The 19389-nt window shown below is 40.9% G+C and overlaps 1 protein-coding gene across 1 annotated transcript in view; it reads right to left on the minus strand.

The window, feature by feature from the left end:
- Window positions 1–11012: 11012 nt before the first annotated feature.
- Window positions 11013–19389, minus strand: part of ANTXR2 (ANTXR cell adhesion molecule 2) — a 147821-nt gene continuing 139444 nt past the window's right edge. Inside the window, exon 17 of the mRNA XM_073002039.2 lies at window positions 11013–14151. Coding sequence (XP_072858140.2) covers window positions 14113–14151 — 39 coding nt within the window. The 3' untranslated portion in view covers window positions 11013–14112. The remainder of the gene's footprint in view (window positions 14152–19389) is intronic.

A 19389-nucleotide genomic window follows, 5' to 3' on the forward strand; every position in this document is an offset into this window, starting at 1 on the left:
AAGGCCAAAGCTGTAGTAAGACTCCAATTTCCAAGATTGCATTAGTGCAATAATGAATTTCACACAGTTGTTTCGTAATTTGCCTAATCAAATAAAATCAGACCAACCATTACATTAGCAACAGCCCAGCCTCCCTGTTCTAACAAGGAAAACGGAAATCCCTTTAGCATCGCAATTCAGCTAATTTGGCTTACGCAGTTAGGTTGGCGAAAGTATTTAATTTGATCTGTACAATGTAACTTTCCTACTAATAGATAAGGAGGTCTAGAATTCTGTCTGGTGGAAACACCTCCCAGTGCTATGGACATAATTGCTTTCCCCTGAGCCCTTCTGTCTTGGACCCAGTGGTATGGTCAAAAGGGCGTCCCTGGATGACCTACATGAGCTTTATTTATTGGACTCAGAAACCACTTTTCTTCTCAACAGCTTCGCCTTCTAATCAACATGCAATAAAACAACAGTGATCATAATCCTGTCAAAATTGCATGCTCTAAAGTGATGTCTACATAAGCAGCATTTGTCAACTTGCATACTCAGACATGCACTGGGCCACATGACAGAGGGCTGAAAAAAAATAGTATTTACAAATTGTATACTCCACCTTCTTTCACAATTGCCTTTATTTCACAGCAGAATTTGGGTCAATATGAAAAAGCAAACAAAGATGTCAAACGTTGTTACCATCACTCTTAGATATGTAGCTCTCATACTCAAGGTGATTGAGAGTATCAAAAATGGAATCCAGAAAAGAGAGTAACAAGGATAACTCCAAGCAAGCACCTTGTTCTAACATGGTGTGGAGCTCAGCTGAAGCCTTATATACCTCTGGGCCAAGATTTTGTTTTCCAGGATCCACCCTTTCCAACAGAAGAGGAAGCCTTAAACAGGCAAACATCTGGCTTGAAGCTAAGCAGGCCTTCTCTTGAAGAGTTGCTAGTTGGCACGTTTCTAGTTTTAGGATGCTGGTTCCTGGGAAACTTGTCCCAAAATGGAAACCAAGATCTGGGTCTGACCTTGGGAATGTTCCCACAGCTATATTTCCATGGGGCAAAAGTTGTTTTGGACCCCTCAGAGGCCTCCCACCCTCAATCTACCAAAAGAAAGAAAGAAGAGGAGGAGGAAGAGAAAGTTATTTCCAGCTCCTGGAAGTCTTTAATAATGGCAGTTTTGCAATAAAACTTGGCAAATGTCCTCCAAACCTTAAAACCCTCCAATAAATCCACAACAGAAAGTGAACTCACAACAATGTTTTTCTCCCTCCCCATCCCATCTTGGGGTTGGCGTGGCCCTTGGTGGGTTCTAAAGATAGAAAATTGCCTTCCCATATAATCCAAATTCCTGGATTAGATTGTACCACTTGCAGGTAGACGTTTACAGGGTGGACTGTTCCTCCAAACACCGCGGTTGAGGATTCACATGCTCCTCACATTTGAAAATCCATGCATGAAGTAAGCAAGCATGTCAGGGAGTTCTAGCCTTGTCTTCTAATCTAAGTAATCAATACTTCACAGTTATAGCAGCTTAACTCCGCTTTTAACCGTCTTGGTTCTTCCTATGGAATCTTGGGACTTGTAGTCTGGTGAAGGATTTAGAATCCCTGCTACATTTCCCGTTGGGGGTGACAGCACTACAACTCCCTGGTAGACAGTGCTAAGTGTCTCATTAAATTACAGATCACAGGATTCCATAGGATAGAACCATGGCCTTCTGCAGCAGGATAATATATATACACCCTGTGGCTTAAAAAAATAAATTAGTGGAGGATTAATTCCGTATCTGCAGTCTGAAGTGATACAGTTAAGAAGCTACAGATTAAGGAAGAAAGACTTTTGTGTTGCTATATTTCATGTCTATGAATAACGTTCCAAATACTCTCCAAATGCTTGCACCTTTCAAGAACAGCCACATTCTGAAATTTGGCAGGATCCGCGGCAAAGATGAGGGCTCAAAGATCCTTCCTCCCGAATTCTGCAGTTCTTCAGATGTAAAGATCTAAGAGTCGCTCTGCAGCTGCTCCCCTGTGCTTAACAAATGTAGGTGACCTTCCCAACACATTATTTCAATTCTTTGGAAGGAAAATGAATGTTCTGCATACCGGAATGGAAACCAGCTCATTCCATACTTCCTGGGTCTATGTGTCTTAAATAAAGTGCTAGAAAGCCGTGATGCTGTTAGAAACAGGGTAATTTTGTCCACATACAAAAATAACCTGCGCTGAGCTAGTTCTCACTATAGCTGTACCTGTCGCCGGATTCTCTCACTTATTACTGGACTCGTGCCTAAATAAGGCCCGTTAGCGCAAACAGAATGCTTGGAGTATACTGAATTTTCAAAGTGGTCTGCAGAAAGTTACATGTCGTTTGCCACAAATCCAATATAAAAGGAGGCGTACCTTTAGATTTTCATAGATGCATACCACTTTTCTATGTACCCTGTTTTCCCAAAAATAAGACCTGAAAATAAGCCCTAGTATCATTTTTCATGATGATTGTTGTTGTTGTTGTTTAGTCGTTAAGTTGTGTCCGACTCTTCGTGACCCCATGGACCAGAGCACGCCAGGCCCTCCTGTCTTCCACTCCCTCCCGGAATTGGGTCAAATTCATGTTGGTCGCTTTGATGACACTGTCCAGCCATCACGTCCTCTGTTGTCCCCTTCTGTTGCCCTCACACAATATAAGCCCTACCTCCCCCCCAAAAAATAAGCTCTTGTTAAGTGAAACCCCACCCTCCACCCTTCAGCCGCAACCAGAAGATGACATGACTGTATTTGCATAAATGCAGGTTGTTGTACATGAAAAAAATAAAACATCCCCTGAAAATAAGCCCTAATGTTTTTTGTTTGTTTGTTTGTTTTTTGGAGCATAAATTAATACACGACCCTGTCTTATTTTCAGGGAAACGCGGTATGTTCTCTCGAGCTCATAGGAATTAAATTTTTCACAAAAAGGCTTAGAAACTCAGCTTACCTAATTCTTCAAGTGGTTGGGGACCTTTATTCAACAGCCCCACTTGATTCAGTAGCACAGTAAGTATTGCAAATGCTTTCAGGTGCTGATATACCAAGTATGTGCTATGTAATCAGCTTAAAAGGAGAGAGTGTCAAAATTAGCTCTCTAAATCAGATAAGATATGGGCTGGTACCCTATTGCTGGTCCCAACAGGAATGGTCCTATTGAATAAATAAATAAATAAATAAATCAGTTGCTAAATTGTAAGTCAATAATAAAGTAAATCTCTTTCAAACACGGGGGGGGGGGGCTGCTCTAGTAGGCACCAGCAATAGGATACTCAACAAAGAATTTTATTTGGACAGATAAAAAGCTGTCTTTAATACCTCAAAGGATTGTTATGGTGATTGTGGAATAATGAGGATGTTCACTGCTTCAAGGGACGTGGTGGCGCTGTGGGCTAAACCGCAGAAGCCTGTGCTGCAGGGTCAGAAGACCAAGCAGTCGTAAGATCGAATCCATGCTACGGAGTGAGCTCCCGTCGCTTGTCCCAGCTCCCGCCAACCTAGCGGTTCGAAAGCATGCAAATGCAAGTAGATCAATAGGGACCACCTCGGTGGGAAGGTAACAGCGTTCCGTGTCTAAGTCGCACTGGCCATGTGACCACGGAAGATTGTCTTCGGACAAAACGCTGGCTCTATGGCTTGAAGAGCGGGATGAGCGCCGCCCCCTAGAGTCGAACACGACTGGACAAAAATTGTCAAGGGGAACCTTTACCTTTACCTTCACTGCTTCAATGGACAGTCACAGAGCAATTAGAAAACACTCTGCTTGACATTTGGGATTCAAAATTCAAACCATGCTGCAAGGGATTGTCCTTGAGACCACTCCCCATCTGATGTTTGCGACTGGTAGAGTTTTGAATTTCTGGTTAGAATTTCTTGCACTATGCCGTAGAAGTACACAAACCCACAGAAGCGAATAGCTTCAAGTTCCCCAGAGTTCACTCCTTTCTCATTCACTGGCACTTAATGACTCAGGAACGCACTCTGAGACATTTGTAGGAGAAAGAATATAAAAAGTTTTCATTACTTACAATTGTGAACAGCTCTACCTCAAACTAATAAATAGACTTCCGACAGACTAAAAAGAGGGAACGGAGTAGCACTCAGTGGAGAGGCTTTGACTTCAGAGGCAGGAGGGAAAAATTGGTTAGTACTGGGTAGATGGACAGTCCCCCAGCCTAGAAAACTCCCTCCCAGTCCCTCAGACCACAGGCAGCATGAGAAGTGATTGGGAAAAAAATTCCAACAGAACTCACCTCAGACAAGTGGACTATCACAAACAAGGTAAAAAGTAAAGGTTCCACTTGACATTTAGTCCAGTCGTGTCTGACTCTAGGGCACGGTGCTCATCCCCGTCTCCATGCCGTAGAGCCAGCGTTTGTCCAAAGACAGTTTCTGTGGTCACGTGGCCAGCGCGACTAGATATGGAATGCCATTGCCTTCCCACCATGGTGGTACCTATTTATCTACTCACATTTTTACATGCTTTTGAACTGCTAGGTCGGCGGGAGCTCGGACAAGCGACAGGAGCTCACTCAGTCACGTGGATTCGATCTTACGACTGCTGGTCTTCTGACCCTGCAGCACAGAGGCTTCTGAGGTTTAACCCACAGCACCACCACATCCCTGGTTACCAAAGCAAGGAACGCACCAAATAATGATGTCATGAGAAGAACATGCATGGATTGGAAACCTGGGGGCTGAATCTGGGGCCAGGACATGGGTTTCCTCAGCCATGCCTTATGTGGTGGAGGAAAGGCTGAAGGGTGCCTTGCCCGAGTCTTCAGTGAGCACCCTGAGATCGCATCCACTAATTTTGAGGCAACAGAATGAAGTGCAATCTGTGAAATATAGTACTGTGAAGCACCAATGTATTTTGTTGTTGTTGTTGTTGTTGTTGTTGTTGTTGTTGTTGTTGTTGTTGTTGTTGTTGTTGTTGTTGTTGTGTTGGCAGCAGGGGAAAGAATCATGTCTCTTTTGCCTGGAATTCCAAGGAGAAGGAGGTGTGAGTTCAAATTTAATAACCAGGCACCACAGAAAATGAGATGTGCATAAGCACATACGTAGAGGTTCAAAAACGGGGATGTCGTAAGGCGGAGATGCTGGATACCTTGTGGCAATGTTCCTGCATTTCAAAATATTTTAAGGAACCTCATGTTGCAATACTGCAGTGTAGGCCTTGCTCATAACCTGAATTCAATCCTGGCCTCAGTTAGCCTGGCTCCAGGTTGACTCAACCTTCCATCCTCCCGAGGTTGGTAAATTGAGTACCCAGCTTCCTAAATGAGGGTGGGGTGGGGGCAAAAAATGTGTAGCCGGCATAATTAAATTATAAACCACTCAAGAGCTTTAAGCAGTGTCGGGAAATATAAACACCACACAGTTTGCTTATTTTGCCTTGCTTTTAAAAACATTTATGAAAACCATGAAATAGTGGAGGTGCTGCAGTTAAAATCTGGAACAAGAACATGCTAGCGCAGGCTTCTGGGTCTAACAAGCATTCTCTTTCTTGAGTGCTTGAAGACCTATAGTCAACAACCCCGCTTGATGTGAGCAATAGGACAACAGAGAAGGAATGGGCTAGCCTGCGTCCTCTTCTCCTATGGCCCTTTAAATTCTATTCTCAGTGCCAGCATAAAGCTAATCTCCTCTATCAAAGACGCAGTTGTCAGCAGGAACATTGAAACTCTCAAAAATGCTACTTGGCAGTAATCAAAAGCTAGGGTTCTCCAAGATGGACCTCCATGAAAATCAACAAGACGTAAGGGCACGGCGAAGCCTAAACATCTAAGTCCCATTGATTAGACATATCCATTTTTCTCTGGATTTTAGCCAAACCCTTTCATTACAATTAAATAATGATTGCACAATAAAATTGACAACAGTTATCGTAGGAACCCCTAGTACTATTAAACAGATGGCACCTCAGAAGGATCAAAAATATATAACAATTTTAATTGAGCCAATGCAAAACAGATTTGCAAAATAAAATAGGGCATGCCAGGTCGAATAAGTGTCTTGTTGGAAATTATGACAAATTCTATAACTGCACAATAGATATTAAGGAGAAGTTCATTAGCAAATGCAGCATTAACTGGCTGTGCTTAAGCACTTATATAATTTTTGATACCTACCTTTCTACCTGATTTAATTTCCATTAGTTGATACCATTTTTACCATGCTCCATTTTGACATTTGATGTCACCTTGATCATATCATTGTCAAAATTCTGTTATTCCCAGTCTGAACCATCTCTTTTCTTTGAAACAGAGCTTGGCTCTGCCATGGCAATCAAATCACTGTATTTGCAACTGCCCAAGGGGGCAGGAAGAGGAAATGAGGTTGCCAACCTGTCCATGGAGAAGACCTCTTAAAGAAGCAAACACATCCTTCAGAGCTGGCTGTCAGGAGCCGCTTTGTGAGTGACTTTAGCTGTTACAGCAACCAGCTGGGATATAAAAGGCACAGGTGACTCTTTCACCCCATGTTTATGTTTTTGCATTGTCTCCAAAGTGGAGATTCAAAAATCATAGCAAGAAGTCACTGCCACTGAATTGGATAGTATTTATGTGCATAACTGGGGTACATGCATCTTTTTTATATGAGGTTTTCTCTGGAAATAAGACAGTTATGTCCAATCCACCCATGTTCCGCTATGGTTTGAGTACAGCTCTTGTTTAAAACTTTGGATCAGAAGTAGACTATTCATTCATTCATTCATTCATTCATTCATTCATACATACATTCCAAGTCATTCATTCATTCCATTACACTACACTATATTCCATACCATTCCATTCCATTAGTGCATAGCATTTTCCTGGGCGGTTTACAACATAGTAATAAAATATTTAGAATCGAAATTAAAATCAAATTATTGAATCAAATAAAAAACAAGATACAACCAATAATAGGTGTATTCTCTAAATGCAGGGAACAGGACAGGGGGCGTAAGGTCAGGATTGTATAGAAAGGATTCTCTACAAAGCAAAGTCTTCAGAAGCCTTTTGAAGGCTAGGAGGGAGGTGGTCAGGTGGAGCTCCACCAGCAGCTGGTTCTTCTAAAGTGTAGGTGCCACTGTGAAAAAGGCCCAGTCCCTTAGGGCTGATTTTCTGGCCTCCCTTGGAGGAGCCACCTGGAGAACATGGCCTGGGAGGATTTGGTAGGGGTGGGTAGTTAACTTTGTGGAAAGATGCTCTGAAAAGTATTGTGGTCCCAAACTGTGGTTGCCTTTATGTGTGAGCATTAGACATGGGATATTTATATTTTTATCCCTGGGGATAAGAATATGAATATTGGCCCCACAGGTGCTGGCAAAATCCAGTCTCCCCACCCCGTCCCAGAACTGGCTGGTCCAGTCATGGGGTGCCATGTGGCTCATGCTGCCATCCTTGTCGTTGCGCCACTCACGGAAGCAGCCCGGCCAGCTCTTCCCTACCTCTCCAAGCAGCCAACTGCTCAACAGCTGAGCAAGAAGACGCCCCGTAATGCCTCCTCGCCAGAGTGATTGGCTGCATGTGGAGGTGGGGAAAAGCCAGCTGGGCTGCTTCCGTCATTGGCTACGGCTGCACATGTCATGTGGTGACCCATGAGTGGACTGGTCGGTTGGGTGTGGGCGGGGACCAGCATAGGCGAGCCAGAACTGGGGTGATGTGTTCACACCAGCCACCAGTCTGGCTGCCACATTCTGGACCTGTTGTAATCTCCAGGTGATCTTCAAGGGAAGCCCCACGTAGATAGCATTGCAGAAGTCAATCTGCGAGATGACCAGTGCCTACATCTGTCTGTCATTACCACCGTGTTCCAAAATTCCTTTCTTTTTCTTTTTTTAAAAAAATCTCATTGTTGATGGAAGACAAAGGCAGAGTTATAAGAGTTACATGCTCAAATGCTTTTAAGAACTAAGTCTTGATGGGAAAATCTTGTCACTTTTGCTTTTTCCCATATTCAGCTTTTTCTAATTCCAAGTTCTTTCCACTGTGCTTATTACAGAGATCTGCATCTTAGTATGCAGCATCTTATGCTAAATAAATTATGTGAGCCTAGTCAAACTGGATCTATCACACATTGGAGAGGGAGGTTTAAACCGCCCTGTCTGTTTTTTAATCCATAAATGTGTTCTTTCCCCTGCATAGAAGTTGTAAACGTGTCTGTGGGGTGATACCATAGAGCGTTTTTTTTGTGTGTTAAAATCTGCGTATTGCAGACAATTTTTTTTAATAAAAAAGAGATGCAGAAACATTTAAATACCCCCCCACCTGCCCACATTGGCCCTGATATGGACTGTGGCCACATACTTACTTTAGGATAGGGGTATTATTCTAAAGTCTATATTAAGATGTCTATATTGAGTTCATTGCTTTACTTTCAACCTTACCTGTATTCCTGTCTCGTCTTTGTTCCTATCAGATTGCAAGACTTGGTTGCTTTCTTCAATTCATGCATTTTTTTTAATTTCCCTTAATGTACACATATATTTACATATTTTTTCCTAATGCAAATTTTTTGCATGCACTTTCTATGTTTGTGCATATTTTAAAGTTGCAGAAATTTCCTTGTTTTTTTTTTAAAAAAATGCATGTATGATTGTGTAGATATTTTATTCCTCCAAATCATAGTGGAAGTCTTGCAGATAAGCAGATTTCTAAGGCAAAATGAGCTTTTATCCTGCACCAAGTCTTGAGAAATGCAAAATGGATAATTTAGGAAAGAAACCCTCAACCATCCGAATTCTGTTCCATCCCCACTTTAGAGTAAAATAAAGCACTTGAAACCATTAATATAGGAATATTAAAAGTTGACTCATACAGAGTCAGATCATTGGTATTGCCAACTCTGAAAGACAGTAATGGTTTTCCAGAGTTAGTGGCAGAATTCTTTCCCGAGCTGTACTTACAGATTCCTTTTCCTTCCTGGTGATTGCCCATCCTAAAACAAACCCAGCTTGGTGCTACTTAGCTTCTGAAGACTGACATGATGACACTAGAATTGTATTTTTGTGTGTTTGGGTATGTATTCACTTGGAAGAAATTGAGAGAGTAAGAGAAGGAGGATCACACTGAGGTTCAAGCTAATAATCTTGGGCTCCTTGGCTGGCTGATTTGAATTTACAGATGTTATAATTTAAGACACGGATACCCAGTGTGGTGTAGTGGATAGAGTGATGGGTTAGGACTTGGGTTCAAATCCTTCCTTAGCCATAAAATTTACTAGGAGTGTGGAAGTGGCAGAATCCCTTCTTAAATAGCTCGTTTACTTTGAAAGCCCTATTAGGGTCGCTGTAAGTTGGTTCCAACTTGACAGCATGCGATAAACTGAAGACACAGAAGGGAGAAGGGGATTGAAGGCTGTATTGAAGGGCTCCTGTGGTTAAAAGCAGCAGACTGGGGCCAAAATGTCCAGCTGGAGAAGAACACAAACTGTTGTTCAAGATGAGTAGAGAGGATCAGCAGAGGCGGAATGGAAAGTATGAATTTCTGAAGAAAAAGCAAAGTGAATTGCGCTGCTTATATACTGCCCCTTAGCACTTAAAACACTCTCTGGGCTGTTTATAATTTTAATTATGCAGAGTAACACCACCACCACCACCACCCCCCCGTGAGCTGTGTACTCATTTTATTGACCTTGGAAAGACAGAAGGTTGAGTCGGTTTTGAACCAGCTACCTGAGCCTGTTGGGGTCGAAACCAAGTCGTGAACAGAGACTTGATGGCAGGACGGCAGTTTTAAACATGGCATCATGAGAAGCCACACATGGTAGGTGGATTCATGGAATTCACTCTCTAGCCATCCCTATTTTTCATCTGTTTCTTTTTAAAATGTACATAATGCCAAAGCAACACAATACACCTCATATTTAAAAGTACCCAGTCATCCCTTTATGTTCTTCATAGGATAACCCTAAATAATTGATTACAAAGCTGTATTATATGTAGAGTCTTCTGTAACCAGTTGGACATTGTGACCGAAATGTCAAAACTAAACTCTTCTTTCCACAGTGAACATGATAGTGTTTAACAATGAAAGCATTTTAACAGCATATATTCTAAGTTACAACTGACAGGATAAATAATATTGTGTTCATTTCAAAATATCTGTCAGATTTACCAAGCTATGGTGACTATTAGCGTAAAGAGAAAAATGAAACATTTGAAATGTTTTGATGAGCTTTCATATTGTTATAATAAGATTATATGTTACAAAAAATGGGGAAGTAAAATAAGGTGTTTAAGACAGAGAAGGAAGCAGCTAGCTTTTATTACCCTTCATTTCTCTTCCAAGAATCAGTACTATGCAGCAAATATGAATAATGATTCATGTTAGTTATATGGATACACACACTAGTATTGTACTGCTTTCAGCAGAATTTAAGTAAGGACACCTTTTAGATCTTTTGTGACCATTACGTTTACATGAGAATGGAATAATCACATATCTTTGGATTTAAACTTAACTTTATAATTAACACAGAAAAAAAGTATTGGGACAACCTTAACAAATTTATTCCAGGGTTTGATTCCCCACTCAACAATGGACACTTACTAGGAAAGTGGAACTGGTAAAAAAAACACTCCTTAAATATCACACTTACTTTGAAAGACCCATCCGGGTCACTATAAATCGTTTTCAATTTAATGGCACATAGCAACAACTCTGCATAAAAACTCCACATATTACATAGGCAAATCCACAGTATGGAGTTTGGAATACCATGATAGAGACTGGAACTAAACTGAGGCATCAGTACAAAACTACATACACAGACCAATGCACACACAGGATAAGGTCCCTTCTGATGTTTTTAGTTCTGTCACATTCAGGTCTCTCTTGTGCAAGTCTGAGAATGTGCTGAAAAATCAATGGCTATTTATTTCCCCAAATTCAGCTTTCAGAATCACCTTCTGATGCTGCAGGATTGAAGTCCATATTTACTTTCCCAAAGTATTATGATCCCAATAACTATTCTGTGAAATCCGAATAGTAATAAAGACAACTTGTAATTTTGTAAACATATAACTTTAATAAACATATAACTTTAATAAACATTTTAAATTAACAATACTTTGGTTCATTTGTGTGGAAGCATAAATTTGGTAAACACTGCTGTGCTATTGTTAAACCAGAGGCATTGAAAAGTAGGTCTTCCCTTACATTATGTCCCGTTTTAACCAACATTCAAATATATGTATCTGTGAAATTATTATTTTCAGTGAACAAGAGTTTCATAAAATAATGAAATCAAAGCAATGTTAGACCCTGAGAAACCTTTGTTGCTGTTCTGCATAAATCACTATAATAATAAATTATCAAAAAGTTGAGTCTTTTATTTCTTACATTTAAAAAATTGAACTATACGGTCAAATTTAAATATGGTCTTTTTAATTCTACAAATATATTACCACTTTCTTTTAAATGTTAATTTTATGAAACTCTTTGCTCTCACAAGTGCCATAGCTACTGTTTTCCCCCTTTTAAAAAAGTATCTAATATACTGTTTTAAAGGAAAGTACAAAGTTAACTGTCTTTCTAAACATCTTGGTTCAAATATTTTTTTATATATATGGAATGTGAATTTATTTCTAATGCAGTAGTGGACTGTTCAGTATCTAGATCTAAAGTATCATCTATGCAGATAAATTCAGAGCAGCAAATTAGCAAAGTGTACATTATTTGCTTTTCACCATGAGCAAAAAAAATATGTATATCAGGTTCCACACAGACTTAACCAAGGATTTGCAGTAAACTAAATATTCACTTGCGGAGAAATTACATGTGTGCAACTTCTGTGTACGTGAAACGGATGACATTACATTCCTTTCCTGATGGTCTGAAGATCCTGTCTTAAAAGTAGAATTCTCTCCTGCTACAGTGTGCAGGAAAGCATGGTGGTGGTACCTTTTCCCGTTTTATTCACATTGCTAACACTGCGTATTTCCCATGCTGTAGCATCTGACGAATTTAAATAATTGTACGAGCAGAAATCCCCTGAGTTAGCCTGTGACATGCCTTCTTGGAACACATGTGATGGAAGGTGTGTCTACTGGCTGCAGCCAGCAGCTAGAGGAGAATGCAATTCCAGTCGACTGGTGCAATGGCAATGGAAAGAGGGGTGTAAATAAAAGAGAGAAATGACCTGTAATAGAACCTAAGGTAGAGGGTTTTATTCATGCGAGCTCTCATGGGGGGTGTCGACATTGCTACTGGTAGCGTAAATAATCTCAAGCCAATAACAGATGCAAGCGAGAGGCGTCGTGGTGGAAGTCCTGGTTGGGAAGAGCCGTAAATTTGGCCATCGACCAAGGGAATGATTTCAAGTCCCTTGAGATTTCAATGAAAAACAACAAAGGAGATAATTAGACCAGCACTCATCCCCCTCTCGCTCTTTCCCGTTTTGCGCACATGCATGCCCACCAAACGTGAAATGTTCGCCTTTTCCCCTCAAACGTGATGGTTGCTGAACTTATTTTTAGTGTCATTTGATAAGCCTCCCTGCTCGCAGAGAGACATCCCACTGACCCAGCCACTGGTCATTGTCTATACCGGTTGCCATCAAAGTAGGCGCACTTTGTCAGGTTTCGACTCGAATATCCATTTTGCATCTGAAGTACAGTATCGAAAGTGACTGGATCATTTGAGCTTTTTTCTTCAGCTGCTGCCTCCTTCCTCCCCCACAGTGTTTCCACTCACGCTAACATAATTTGGCACCGCCGACGTGACACAACGCTGGTTTTTTCTAAAAAAAAAAATTATTATAATACATACTTTGTCAACGTTTTCTGATGGCCGGCAATCCTGTATATTTAATTTATAAATTGAGGGAAGGAGGTCTCCTGCCTTTTCTTCCCTCCCTCCCTCTTTTCTTCATTGGCCCCAGTGCTAAATCTCCACCAAAGGCATGGTACCCCCTCAAAAACTGAGTAATGCGCATACAGTAATAGGTCATTCAATGTCAAAAGGCATAAAAAAGATGAGCAAAACCTTCACAGGCTGCTGCTTGCTGTTGCCTTTAATTATATTAATTAAACTTTGAAATTCTCATGCAAAGAGAGTTGCTGGTTTGTGAGGCTGAAAGCCCTTGGAGATATGGAGAGGGAGGAGGAGAAAGAGACGGACCCTGAGATACCAGCTTTGTGGGGCTGGGTTTCCCTTCCCCCCTCCAATTTCATAATAATAATAATAATAGAACTGCTAGATATGTTTACAGAGGGTAATATTTCTATGCACTACTGAATGCTGGACACTGAGAAGGGGGGGGGAATATTAGCCACAGTGCCAAGACCCTGAAGCACTAGTTCTCTCGATCTCCACTCAAGACCTCTGGTTTCAGGCTGTCTTCCTGGAGAATAACGCTCTATTAATTTTTCATCCTGTCCTGGGTGCATAATGAAAGAAAGGTGTCTTCAGAAACTAAAGGGCAAAGTCTTGCTTGCCACCAATACCTTGAGGCGCTGTGTCTACATTTTGTCATGCATGCGCACGGCTCAGTGTTAAAGTGACAAGATTTTTAGTCAGAAGTTTCCCGTAAGGCACAACCCGATGGAGGCGGGAGAGAAGATGGGACTCGGAAGGATTTAGTGATATGACATCGCTGCAAGGCAATGAACTCTTACATTTTTTTCAAGCCTGGTGGGAATTTCAGTCTTATGCCTGTGGCAAATACTTTCCTATTTAAATAACAAGTGCCGTCTTCACATCCAAGAAACAAAGCAGCTCCTGACTTGAGTCACATAAAGGCTTGAGGAGCCATAGTTCAACTAGCGGAACAACCAAAGCCGGGTCTTTGGCGATTCGCTTGCAGCTTCAGTACTGGATTTCCCAGGGAACTCTGGGCATGAGAAGCCAACGTTCTTTGTGTCTCCACCACGAATTGAATAATACTGTAAGGAATATAATGTGAGGTCACAAGCTTGAAAACAAAATGGCGGACAGAAGAGTTTAGTGCAGCAGTTAGGTGGCTTGTGGTGGAACCAAATGGACCCAAGGCCCAGTCTGAGAGACTGAAGTTCTTTTGCGGGTTCTCACAGAAGTGTTTCATTGTCTTCCTTTGGTTTCAATATAGAAGGGGTAGATTTTTTTTCCCCACTGCTTTTTTTCCTTCCTTCACTGAGACTGCACTCGGGTGAAGTTCATGCATCGTCCCTAGAAAGACAGAAAACAATACAGTGCTTATTGAGTCCATCCAAATGAAATACATGTAACAATGCAATAACAAAACAATGTAGTTTTTTTTCTTTCTAGACCATTTATTTGTTTATTCGATTTATATCCCGCCCTTCTAGACAGAGTCTACTCAGGGAGGCTTACAAGAAAACACATTGTAAAACAATTAAAACAATTTAAATCAATAGTACAGTGGTGCCTCGCATAACGAGTGCTTCGCTATGCGATGAAACCGCACAACGAGGGGTCCCGAGCCATCGCTGGAGTGTTCGTTCAGCGATGGCCCCTATGGGCTTTTTTCGCTATGCGATGATTGCGCGGACGGGATCAAAGCATAGCGAACAGCTGATCGGCGGTTCCAAAATGGCCGCCGCTAAAACAAAATGGCGACAGCTGTTTTGCCTCGCTAACGAGGCATCCAAAATGGCCACCGCAATGGAGGAAACTCACAGAAGGGTGAGTTTTAAGCCCATAGGAATGTATTAAATCAGTTTTAATACGTTCCTATGGGCTTTTTTATTTCACTTAGCGATGGATTCACTAAGCGAGGCATCACTGTATTAGTATTGTTCAAGATGGGCCATGCGAGGAAAAGGTAAAGTAAGAAGTAAAAGTTAAATATTGACAGGAGGGAAGGCCTGCCTAAAGAGCCAAGTCTTTGATTGGCTCTTAAAAACACCATGACCGATTAGACTATCTACAGGAGTTACAAGAGATTTCTGTCACTTATGGTGGAAATAACAGACATTCAGTAACAATCATCATAATCTCAGAACTGCAGAGCTGGAAGGGACTATGGATCATTGAGGTCCAGCCATTTTCCAAGGATGCCCAGCAGGGAATCGAACTCCCAACCTCTGGCTCTCCAGCCAGAGACCTAAACCACTGAGCTATCCAGCAGTTCTTCTTTGGCATCACAGGACTCCATATGAAGCCATAACAATGCAGAGAAAACGCAACAAAGAGACTTGTCGCATCTTACAGACTAAGGCCTAAATCCAGGTACCAGTTCCATGGAATCAACTGCTAAAAGGGTCACTCAACACTTACAGGAATCACACTGATTTAATCAACAGTTCTATTCTAGTTGAAATAGATTCAACAGGATTTTGACCTAGCAAATGTATAGTTACTGATTTTTTTCCCCCTGAATTAGAGTCCACTTACACCAGGTGTATGAAGTGGCTCTATTCCATGAAAACATCTGCTGTAATAAATCTTTTAGTCTTTTAAGGTGTTACAAGACTCACTGTTGTTTTTTGTTGCCGTAGTTGATCACAACTGCTTCTCTGCAAATCATGACTAAGACAATTTAAGTATCTATTATTAATCACTGTCTTCCTCCTATTGTTTTCTACACACTACTGGATTATCAGTTCTTGGGAAAGTTACTTTTTGGACTACAATGTCCAGAATCCTCTAGCTTGCATGGCCAGCATATTCTGGGAACTTTAACTACCTAGGATCCACAATGAACAATGAGACACTCTCCAAACTCGAACTCGTGTTGAGTCCAATGTATTTTTTCTGGTTAATGGCAGGAGAGCAGGTCTAATATGCTATTGTGACTTTGTTGTTGTTATGTGCCGTCAAAGCAAGTCTGAGGATAGTTGTATTGGATTGACACAGTCATTGTCCATATCAACGTGATCCAGCAAAATATATTGTAGGATTTCTCTTTGAATCCTGGAATAATGAAACAGGTTCACACAAGTACTCTCATGCATCCAATGAAGCATGTTCTTGCCTACAAAAGTTTTTTTTAAAGTAATGTATATCTTCCAGTCTTTCAGCAGCTTCAAGGGTATAACACACTGACAGAATCTTTGCCACCCAATGTCTCTGATAGCAATTCTAATACCTATTTCACTAGAGTAACCCAAATGGGTATGTCTCTTTAAACATATCTTCTAAGGTAGACAGATTAATATAATCATGATTTGCATCATCACCCAGCAGAAGGCCTTGATTAAAATCAGGGGGATAAGCAGCTTGCTGAGCAGTGAAAGCCACAATGAGCATGTATCATGTGCTGAGGAAAATGTGGCTGATTTGCATTTATTAGTTGCATACAATTAACATAATTTGCACATCACTTTCTGGAACATGGCTAGTGCCAACCTACAGCTGGAACTACTGTACTTCATCTCTCTGGTTTCCCTTTTAAGTCTAAGTCCATTTCCATAAGTCTTGAACACGTTATGTCAGTGGCTGCCACAATTAAGCCCCAGAAGTTCTTGGAATACCATTACTTATAAACCTTGACTTATAAGTACGAATATGGTGGTTAGGGCTTCTGGGAGTTATAGTCCTAGAACATCTGGGATTCCACATTTGGGAACCATGGCTTTAAGTCACATTTGAATTATTGGACAAACTCTTATTGAGAAAAATCCCGCATGTAGAGAAAACTGCACAAGTTTTCTGCCTTCTCTGTCTGTTCAACTGATACATTTTCCTTTTTAGAGTTTACATCTCAAATGTGCACAGACAAAAACAGAATACAGAACTACTGCTCCATTTTTTAATATACACCCCAAAGCTGCATTCCATGGTCCACATAAACCCAAATACAGTGGTGCCTCACTTAATGAGTACCTCGTTAAACGACAAATCTGCTTGACAATGAGGAAAAGCGACCGCAAAGCGATGTTTTAATGGGTAAAGTTCGCTTCCCGATGATCGGTTCCCTGCTTCAGGAACCGATTATTCGCATTACGACGATCAAAACAGCTGATAATCGGGTTTCAAAATGCCCGCCCACTGTGTAAAATGGCTCCCCGCTGTGCTTTAGGATGGATTTTTTGCTGCACAGGCATCGGAAAATGAAGAGGATCTTCACTGGACACTGAGGTATTTAGCCCATTGAGCAGTTTTCAATGCGTTTCAATGGGCTTTTTTATTTCACTTGACGAAGATTTTGCTCTACAGCGATTTTGCTGGAACGGATTATCCTCATCAAGTGAGGCACCACTGCAGTCAATTCAAATGAGAAAAGTGTATCTGCTCTTATGTGAAAATATCTGCACATGCGAAAACAACAGCTATAGCTCAATAAAATAAAATAAGCAGAACATTCAAAACTTTTTTTGAATGATAGCTTCCAGAATTCTCAGAAATGATGAGCTGTAGTCCAAAAAATAATTTCTCCAAGAGAAATTATTTTCTGAGACTAGCTCAGATCTCCGTAACACCAGCATTGCTGTTAAGACTGTGATATGAAATTATTACAGAGCGTTGCATTCTTATTTTTCAAACATTAAGAAAAAAAATATTGAATCAGTTTGTTACCCAAATCACTGATCGAAAGAAGTTGACAATTATTTGTTAATTTAAAAAATTACAACAATATAAAAGGAACAATTTATAATAATGCACATTGATCAACTCGCCTAAATATAGTACGGTTCGCAACTGATAAACTGACAATTTTCAAAACTGCAGTCAAAAATTATTGGCATTGAATAATTTTTAACCAATTATTTCCAAGTTATGGATTACTGTGCTCAGACAGAAGAGGAGATCTCGGTTCTGAACATAGGTGTGTGTGGGTATCAAACTCTCAACTGTCTCTCAGTGCAACTTTCATGCACAGAATTTTGTGTGAAGTACTTTTAAGGAGAATAAAGAATTTTGTGTGAAGTACTTTTAAGGAGAATAAGAGAATTGGGACCATCAGTTTTTAATCCACCCTGTGGTTTCCTTTTCTAAAAGCAGGGAGCGGGCTGTATCTTGTCTTTCCGTTCAGGACAACCTAAATGGAGGTGTCACTGAGAATCAGCCACGAAAAGTTCAAACATCTTTTCAACAGAACTGAGAGGACTTCATCACAAATGAGGTGGGCAGAGTGACTCCCAGGGCAGCAACTGCTAGACTGTCCCTCCCATCAGTCATACAGAAGCCAGCAAAGCCACTGGTAGGGAATGCTGGGAGTTGCAGTTCAGCAATGCCTCAAAGGACATACTCTGCCCACAGTTTTCAATGTTGGTCTCAATTTACATTCCTAAAGTCTCGGGGTAATTGCTTTGCTTGGTGTGCTAGCAAATGTAGGTGGAAAGCCTCACTCTAAGCCAAGATCCAAAGAACTGCATAACACCTAGTTTTCCTTAAGTGGCCTTTGGTCCCAAGGTTCCTGAAACAACAGTCAAATTCCTGTTGCACAAGTTCCGTCTGCTGAACAGTGATTATGTCACTGACGGGGGAGAACTTTGGAAACTAAACACCTTCTCCTTCCGTCCTTCATGGCATAGAAGCTGTGGGGATCATGGGGCAGAAGGAGGAAGTCTTTAGTTACCAAAAATCTCCCCCTGCTGTCAATGTCATCACTGTTCCACAAGCAAAACTTATACAACACGATTATGGCCAGTTATCTTCCATGTTATGTAGCAAACCACTTTTGAAACTGAGCTGGTCATATCCCCTTGCCCAAAAGCCTTTTAAAAACATTGTCATACATCACATCTTTCTGTGCTTGATTTCTACAGACAAGAGCTCTTGAGTGCTTTGGTAGAAATGCCTCTTTCCATTTTCACACGTTAACTGGGGAATGTACAGCATTAAGCTGAAGTGAGTAGAGCTTTCCAAATTAGCAAAGCAAATGTATAATGAATATTCATATATGAATAAACATATGTTTGGTCTATATTTTCTGGAAGCTGGAAACCCTAATCTAATCTGAAGTTTGATTCTGAATAGCATGTGGAGCAAGTGAAGGAGACAAAGTCTGAGTTCTTCAGATTCTCTTTTGAGCTCTTCAGATTTTGAGTTGCCAACGTGACAGTGTATGCTTGAAAGTTGGCAAGGGCTGACATTTACATGTGAATGTTGACAATTTCAGAATCCTGTCAAGGCCTTTACAAAGCAAAGACACCACAGCAACTGTTGACAGTCATCTAGATGTGATTGTCAGCATCCACTTGTGTATGTCATAAAAGTAGGGAGATACATAAATGTATTGTGCATTTTCAGAGGGGTAGCCGTGAAGAAGTGGGCTATGATCCACAAAAGCTTATGTCTAGTGAAACCTGTCAGTCTTTAAAGTGCCACAAGACTCTCTGTGGTATATCTGGATTCAGAAAAAAAATCATCTCAGCTAGCCAGTATTCATGTGCTATCACAGAGGTTTACCGAAGGCCAGAGACGCATATACAATATACAGCTGTTCTTGTTACTGTTGATACTAAAACAACACATCTTAACATTGATGGAATGTGCCCG

Source organism: Pogona vitticeps, chromosome 5 (genome assembly GCF_051106095.1).
Source record: "Pogona vitticeps strain Pit_001003342236 chromosome 5, PviZW2.1, whole genome shotgun sequence".
NCBI classification, from domain to species: Eukaryota; Metazoa; Chordata; class Lepidosauria; order Squamata; family Agamidae; genus Pogona; species Pogona vitticeps.